This window comes from Helianthus annuus, chromosome 1, assembly GCF_002127325.2.
Source record: "Helianthus annuus cultivar XRQ/B chromosome 1, HanXRQr2.0-SUNRISE, whole genome shotgun sequence".
Taxonomy (NCBI): domain Eukaryota; kingdom Viridiplantae; phylum Streptophyta; class Magnoliopsida; order Asterales; family Asteraceae; genus Helianthus; species Helianthus annuus.
Window position 1 is genome coordinate 1,125,604 of NC_035433.2, and position 7,922 is coordinate 1,133,525.

The 7,922-nt window shown below is 36.1% G+C and overlaps 1 protein-coding gene across 1 annotated transcript; it reads right to left on the reverse strand.

The window, feature by feature from the left end:
- Positions 1–2,764: 2,764 nt before the first annotated feature.
- LOC110926805 (zinc finger MYM-type protein 1-like) lies at positions 2,765–6,874 on the reverse strand. The gene is made up of 4 exons (XM_022170488.1): positions 6,296–6,874; positions 4,342–6,190; positions 4,100–4,166; positions 2,765–3,056 (listed from the first exon to the last, which is right to left on the reverse strand). The coding sequence occupies exons 1-4, from the start codon at positions 6,872–6,874 to the stop codon at positions 2,765–2,767; spliced, it is 2,787 nt and encodes a 928-aa protein (XP_022026180.1).
- Between the last annotated feature and the right edge of the window lie 1,048 nt (positions 6,875–7,922).

Here is a 7,922-nt window from a genome sequence, read left to right on the forward strand (position 1 = left end):
AATGAAGTGCGATTCTGACCCAACAAGTTCAGAGACTTGTTTTAAGTGGGTTTATGGTTCACACTCTGGATTTTGGGGTCCAAATAATATAATTTGACCCGTATCGGCTAATTTATGAAAACTAGTTTCATAAGCCGAACCGTGCGCGCAATAGGCGAAACGGTTAACCATGAGAGTCGTACGCTTATTTCCTAAGTCAATATGCCTTAAATGGATTGTGGTATCAGTAGGATACCTTCCGTGACGCCCGTAACGAGTTTAAGTTAATATTATGCCCCGTAGGGGCTTTTCGGTCATTTTAAAGACTTTTAAAGAGCTTTTCGAGTTCTACAGGAAATATGAGTTTCCCGAACAGCTTATAAAGCTTAAAATACTTTATTTATTATTTAAAACCAGTAGCAACTGGAATTGGGTCAAAAGACCTTGTAGAACTCATGTTTTGGCCGAAAAGGGCATATTCGGTATTTACCGAACCGTAGCCATAACCGCAGGTTATGAGCGAGGTAAAAATTATTAAAAATCTTTAAAATTCCCAAAATATTATTTTAATACAGTGGGTAAAAGTTTTGGTGACGAAATCTTGGTTTAGATAGGTGTTATGCTAATTGCGCCGTTTATTACAAAAGTTTATTTAAATTGCGCTAATTAGCATAACTCTCATTCTAGACCTCGGATTGACGTGAAACTTTAAGGACATGCTCATAATTTAATAAGCAAGGTTTTGGTCCGTTAACGTGTCCGAAATACTCGTTTTAATTTCAAAAGGCCGTTACGGTCAACTTTTAGGCGAATGACGGAAATGCGCAAAAGACTCGGATAACTCATGAACCGATCACAGAGGTTTATACCAACATGTGACCTGGTCCTAAGAGAGTCCTAAGGCATATCTATACCTCACTAAGACGGGTCAGAACTGAAGTCAAAGCAAAAGTCAAACTTTTGCGACATTCGGCTCCGCACCGGGTCAATATAGCAAATGATCGATTCAAACGAGCGCAAACAAGTTTATATACTTAATATCATGTTTTATAAGTGTCAAAACAGGTTTCATAACATATACGTTACAGATTATGCATAAATCGCTCAAATAGCTTTCTGTTGACTTTTTAACCGCACGTTTGACTCGATATTTGACATGGTTAGAGTGGTGATCAGGGGGAACCCTTTTTGAGGTTTATTACCCACATAAATACCAACTCAAAACTACTTTTGACTCATCATAAGACTGAACCATTTGCAAGTTATTGTAGTGACAACCGTTAGTTACGACGGTTGTGTTTATAGGCTAAAACTATGGAAATGTATGACCAAAATTGGTTGTGAACGACTTACAGAAGTGTGTTCTTGCTTATAGAGCAGAGAAAAGGACTTGAGAGCTCTTGCAATGACCAGAGATGTGTGTTTTTGGTGTTGTGAATGTTATGTGCATAATGTGGCTATTTATAGCCAATGCCAAGCATCTATGATCATTACAAACACCTACAACAGTCCAGAGATGATGGGTAGGTGTCCCAGAGGGCTATGGGTCGAGTAGGGGGCGCCCATGCTCCATTAATTGAGGTTTGATCGTTCACAATGCTCAAAAGGCAAGAAACTACAAAGTTTCTGCATCTGGGCACTTTACGCGACCCGCATGGAAGTTCCATGCCATTTTAATGCGGGTCGCCTGGGATTCAAATAACAGACGCGTAATAGAGGAGGCTCGCGGCCCGCCTCAACTTAACCATAACCTTCACGCGGGTCGCGAGAGGTTTGTTTGTCAGATTTTTAAAATCTTTTATCATGATTATCAGAATCCGGTAATTAATAACGAAATCTTTCGTAATGATTTACCTGACCTTTCGGTTTTGAAGGGGTAACTTTGCGGTTTGGCCCTCGGTTATTTACCGATAGGGGCCTCGTGTTATTTACCCGCATTATAAAGTCCCCGGTTAGTTTATTAATTATTTGGAAAGCCCTAACTTTCACTGTTGACGCTTTTAACCCTTCTCATACGAATTTGAGTATAACTCTCTCGCTTTAAGACGGAACTTCGCGGAATTTATACGGTATATTCTAGTGAGCGTATAATACTGTTACGAAGCCTTGGGAACGTTAAAGGGTCACTCAGAGGTATAATTAAACATGTTGACACAGTTAACCCCTGTAGCTCGTAATCTCTCACTTTCTTCCGTGTTTTGCTTCCGTACGATTTATGATTTATTCGTTTGAAGGTACAAGCGTTATTTAGGGTTACTATACAGTATATTTACCCTTGTTGACATTTATAACCCTCGAATTTATATACTTTCAAGGTTTGTCAAAATTAGTCCTTTATTTATTATAGATGCCACGTGTAAACAAATGACACGTTGTAACACATCATTGGACGCAAAAATTCGAGGTGTTACACCAACAATGGTACCGGCGCCCATTTGTCATATTTACTAACAACCTCCCATGCCTCAATATGATGAAAACCACTCAGATATTTTGATTTGAAATCTTTTTAAAGCCCTATTCGTGACCTCGAAGTCGCCACACCCACTAACACGAATACGATCCTACATATATAACAAATATAAAGTAAAAAATAAAAAAACAAAAATAATGTTATGGAAAGTATTTATTAAATGTTTAAAAAAATGTTACCGCTTGTTGCCAAAGCCCGTTGAAGTAGTTTATCTTAGTCAACATAGGGATCCATTTTGAACGTACTTGATGAACTGTTCGAGTACTTCCACCGACCGTTTCGTTGTAATGCTCGCTTTTTTTCCAAAAACAGTCACATTTTTGTTGGTTGCCTTTTTTTCTTGTTTAAAGAACAATGAACCCATGCCTTGGCTAAGGGCTCTTCTTGTTTTTTCGTCCAACTTTGACGCTCCGCCTTGACTCCCTTTTCTTTCGGCTCACTTGCTTCACCAATATCATTGTCTTCAACCTCATATTCTTCTTCGTCCTCGCCACTATCTACATCCAAATATTGTGTTTCGGGGACAACCTCTACATCTTGGTCTTCAACGTAGATAGGAAGTGGGCGCTCGACATTCTCTCTTGGTGATTGAATTGGCGGGCTCCTAATGCAAATGGATCGAAGTCGGTTGTGAAGCTTGGGTGTGAAAATATTTGTGGTGGAAAATTAGGTTGAGTGCTATAAAAAGTCGGTTGTGAAATTGGGGGTAAAAAAATTGAGGTTGAGAGGTTGGTGAACATCCGTAGGAGGTTTGAATCGGTGCATTCGGACCTCTAGAATCACCTTGTCTCGTTTGCGAAACATTTTTTCTTAAATCCGATCCTCGGCTAGCAGAACCTTTTTTCTTGGGTTCACCTTTGTTTTGTTTATCTATGGTGTTTGTGGGTGTAAAAAGAGAGATGTTTACAAAGAGTGGTGTGTTAAAGATTAAAAAATATGGGTTAAATATAAAAAAAAATTGTGCAACGGTCAAAAAAATTGGGCAACGACCAAAATTTTTTTCCCTGTTTCATCAACTTTCATCGGTGAGTATACACCCATTTACCCCTTCCCCGCTCACCGAATTATTGCCGGCAACCGATCACCGATCAGTGAAAACAAATCCCCGAAGGGTTCACCGCAACGATACAGTGTACCCTCATGCGTTACAAATGTAAGATCGTGCGTTCAAATCCTTGCAAGGACAAGGTAAAAGTGGAATTAAGATGTTAAAAAATTTGCCGTTAAAAAAAATAATAAGTATTGAAGGTTAAATATTTTGTAAGTTGAATATTTATTCACAATTTGCGTTTTTGGATGATATTTTGTAACCTGAATATTTATCACAATTTGCGTTTTTGGGTGATTATTCTTTATTGAAAAAACCACTTTATTGAGTAGTTTTGTTGAACAGATGTTTTCTTTTTCTTTTTGCTATCTATATGATCTGTAAATTACTTTAAATACATTATTCTTGTAAAGTAGTGGTTGTTTAAAGATGACTAATTTCAACTACTATGGTAATTACGTTTTGTAGAAGAGATGTTTAAGTACATTATTCTTGTAAAGTAGTGGTTATTTAATATATCTTTTTGTTTAAAGTTTAAAGATGAATAACTTCAACTACTATGGTAATTACTAATTAAAGATTTGGTGACGGTGACGTACACAGGGCCGTCCCCGAGAATGATAAAAATCTTTTGGGCCCCGGCAAGATAAAAAATTGGGCCCAAATCTATAATATACACTCATTAATTATATATCAAGAAATCACTATACGACGATCATTGTTATAAAATAAACAAAACAAAAGTAACCTAACAAAATGATCGAATTTACTTAAGTGAATCGTGTGGCTCTCCTAGCGTTTTTGGAAGCAAAACTCTCGATCAAGTCTTTATATTCCATACCTTCTAATATTTCGTTTTCAATAGATATCATTGCCAATCCGTTAAGTCTTTCTTGCGACATCGTCGATCGTAAATAAGTCTTCAACAACTTCAATTTTGAAAAGCTTCTTTCCGCCGATGCCACCGTTACCGGAATTGTCAAAAGCACTTTATATGCATTTATAGCATTAGGGAAATGACCAAGCCGCTTGATATTGTTTAAAGCATCAAAAGGGCTAACAATGTAACTCGGTAAGAATGTTTCGATCAACTTCAACTCCAAATAAAGTTCATTAGCATCAATGTCCGATTCTTCTTTATATTTCAATGCATCTTGAAGACGATAACAACAAGACTTAAGAGTGGCTTCATCAAGTGTCTTCAACTTTTTAGGAAACAAAAAACCCCATAAATTTTCGAATTTTTTGTATTGATCGAATCTTGTTTCAAGAGAACTTATAGCTTGATCAACAATACATAAAAAGTAATTGACTTTAAAATCCTCATCGAGTGAAAATATAACTTCTTCTACATTTGAATTCTCATCAAATTGTTTTTTCCTATGTATCACACGTTTTTGAGGGAATCCCGCATCAACACCCAATTCATTGGCAATTTCTACAGCTTCATCAATCGCCTTGGAAAACCCCTTTTCTCTATATTTTTTAAAGTATTTAATCAATTTGTCCACTTCATCAATAGCAACATCAAGAACCACATCCTTTGATTGCAACTTTTTGCTCACCACATTCACATTTGATAATATTTCATACCAAATGACGATCTGTACCAAAAATTCATAGTCACCAACCTCACGCTTTTCAAGTGATTTAGCTTCGCTTTGAATTTTAGCATCTTTATCGGAGGCCCTAACTTCCTTCAAAGCTTTTCTGACATCTACAAGTTGAGTTCTAATAGGCTTAATACTATCTACACGACTTTCCCAACGAGTGGTAGACAATGACTTAAGAGTCAATCCTTTAACATTGTCTTTCAATATTTGCCACCTATTAATAGAATTGGCAAAGATAGTATAAATCCGTTGTATTGTTCCAAAAAATTCTCTAGACTTTGTAATAGTGTTAGCCATATCACACAAAACAAGATTAAGACTATGATAACCACAAGCACTGTACAAAGCTCTAGGATTTTTTTCTAAGAATCTCCTTTGAACTCCACTATGTTTTCCCTTCATGTTTGCTCCATTATCATAGCCTTGACCACGCATATCATTAATATCAAGACCTAGAGACTCTAATTCCTTAGACGTAACTTCAAAAAGTCCTTTACCAGTAGTATCGTCAACAACCAAAAACCCTAAAAAAGATTCCTCAACGGTCACAGAATTAGAGCTAAAATTCACATACCTCACAATTATTGACATTTGTTCTTGGTGACTTACATCGGGGGTGCAATCGAGTATTATGGAGTAATACTTTGCTTGCTTTATCTTCTTGATGATTTCTGTTTTAACTTGCTGAGCTAGTAATTGTATTAACTCGTTTTGGATATTATGCCCAAGATAATGTACATGGAGTTCATCACTCATGATACGTCGCACATGCTCTTTCATAATTGGGTCAAACTCTTCCAACATCTCAATCAATCCTAAAAAGTTTCCATTGCCAGGTTGATACAACTTCTCATTTGATCCGCGAAATGCTAAACCATGTTTAGCAAGAAATTTCACAAGTGCAATAATTCTAAAGATGACTTCTTTCCAATAATCTCTTTCTTTTTTAAATTGCTCATATGCTACTTTGTCAATTGTTTTATTGCATTCCAACCTTTGACGCATTTCAAACAATTGATTCATATTCTTGAGATGTTCAAAGCTAACTTCATGCTCTTTAAGACCTTGAGAAGCATGCTTCCAATCCGCATAACCTTCATTGTCCAACCCTCCTTTCGGATGCCTTTGTCTAAAAAGTTTACAACAAAAACAAAAGAGTTTGTCAAGCTCTTTCGAATACACTAACCATTCTCTATCAAGCTTCTCCCTATTTGATAGAATTCTAGTATACATCACTCTAGAAAATCGTCTTCCAAGTTTATCCACAGGACCCTTATCAATAGTCAAATCTTTTTTTGGACCTTTCATAACCAGTTCATTTTTCAAGTTAGGATCAAGCCCATCCCAAGTTCTAGGATCAAAAATATCAATACTAGGATTGACATTAGCATCATCTTTACTCACGTTAGTTTCATCTACATTAGCATTAACATCATATTCATCCGTATCCACATCAACATTAACATCATCGTCACCCACGTTAGCTTCATCCACGTTAACGTTAACATCATCTTCACCCACATTAGCTTCATCCACATTAACATCATCTTCACTCACATTAACTTCATCCCTATTAACATTAACATCATCTTCACCCGCATTAGCATCTACACTAGAACTAGAACTTTGAGGTTGTTTTGTGAAAAACTTGTTTATGCGGTTTTGTTTTACTTCGTCAGCCTTTCTTTTGTCCTCCTCTAGCTTCTTCTTTTTACGTTTTTGACTACCAGATAGGTATTTGTATTTGGGAACCGGAGGCATAATTTCTAGACAAAATAAAAGTTTCAAACATGTAAGTTTCAAATCAACTTGCAAAAGGTTATACATCAAAGGCTTTTTATTATATAGGCCCCTCTCATTGCTGGTTAAATAGAAGTGCTATCTCAAAGGATACAAGTGGGAAAGATGGAGTCTTCTTAGTTGTTGTCGGTGCATTCTTTATGAAACTATATATTAACTGAAGTCTTCACTCAAAGTTATGAAACTATATTAACTGAACCAAAGAAGCTAATGATAGCTATATATTTTATACCTTTGCTGAAGTGATTTTACTTTTTCCAACATAAAGGCAGAGTCTTCAATGAATGCACCGTCAACTAAGAAGACTCCATCAATATAAAACTAACATTATCCTATACTATTTGTTTGATTATAACATCAGTTATTAATTATTAATATTTTTCCCAACTGCTAGTTCTTTATATTAATTAAAAAGGCACAATTGTTTGTTACTTTAACCACACTTTAAGAATTGGAGTTGGGGCTTGGGTCGTTTGTTGATGTAAAACATTAAAACAAGTCTCAAAATCAACTATATGTCCAGCTAATAAAATAATAAAAAGAAACTGAGAAACAAAATAAGTTTGATTTACCTTTTATGTGATATTGAAACCCTAGTCACTCAGATTTTGAGTTGTTTCTTAGATTGATAGCAAGAATATAGAAACCCTAGTCACTCAGATTGTTGTTGATGTCGATTTGAGAGATGACGCCATGTTTTTTTGCGCTCAATTATCAGATTCAGAGATGAAGAAGATACGAATGGGATTGCTGCTGTTCAATATTGCTGTTGTTCACATACTCCGTGTTTTCCTTTTTACGTTCCATCATTCCCCAAGGCCCACCATATATACTATAATAGTTTTTTAAATTTTGGGCCCCTTAAAGTTTTTGGGCCCTGGCTTTTGCCCGGGCCGCCCAGCCCAATAGCCGGTTCACGTACATGAATGGGGTAGATATATAAAAAATAAAAAAAAAACAAATTAAGATAAATCTAAGAAATTGGAAATCAAGTAATTATAAAGGTTAT

Coding starts and splice junctions, on each gene's coding strand:
- LOC110926805 (XM_022170488.1), bottom strand. CDS start 6,874: ATGCCTCCGGTTCCCAAATACAAATACCTATCTGGTAGTCAAAAACGT. Junction 6,191..6,295: donor AGCTTGATAGAGAATGGTTA/GTGTATTCGAAA, acceptor GCGGATTGGAAG/CATGCTTCTCAAGGTCTTAA. Junction 4,167..4,341: donor TGAAAACGAAATATTAGAAG/GTATGGAATATA, acceptor TGTATATTATAG/ATTTGGGCCCAATTTTTTAT.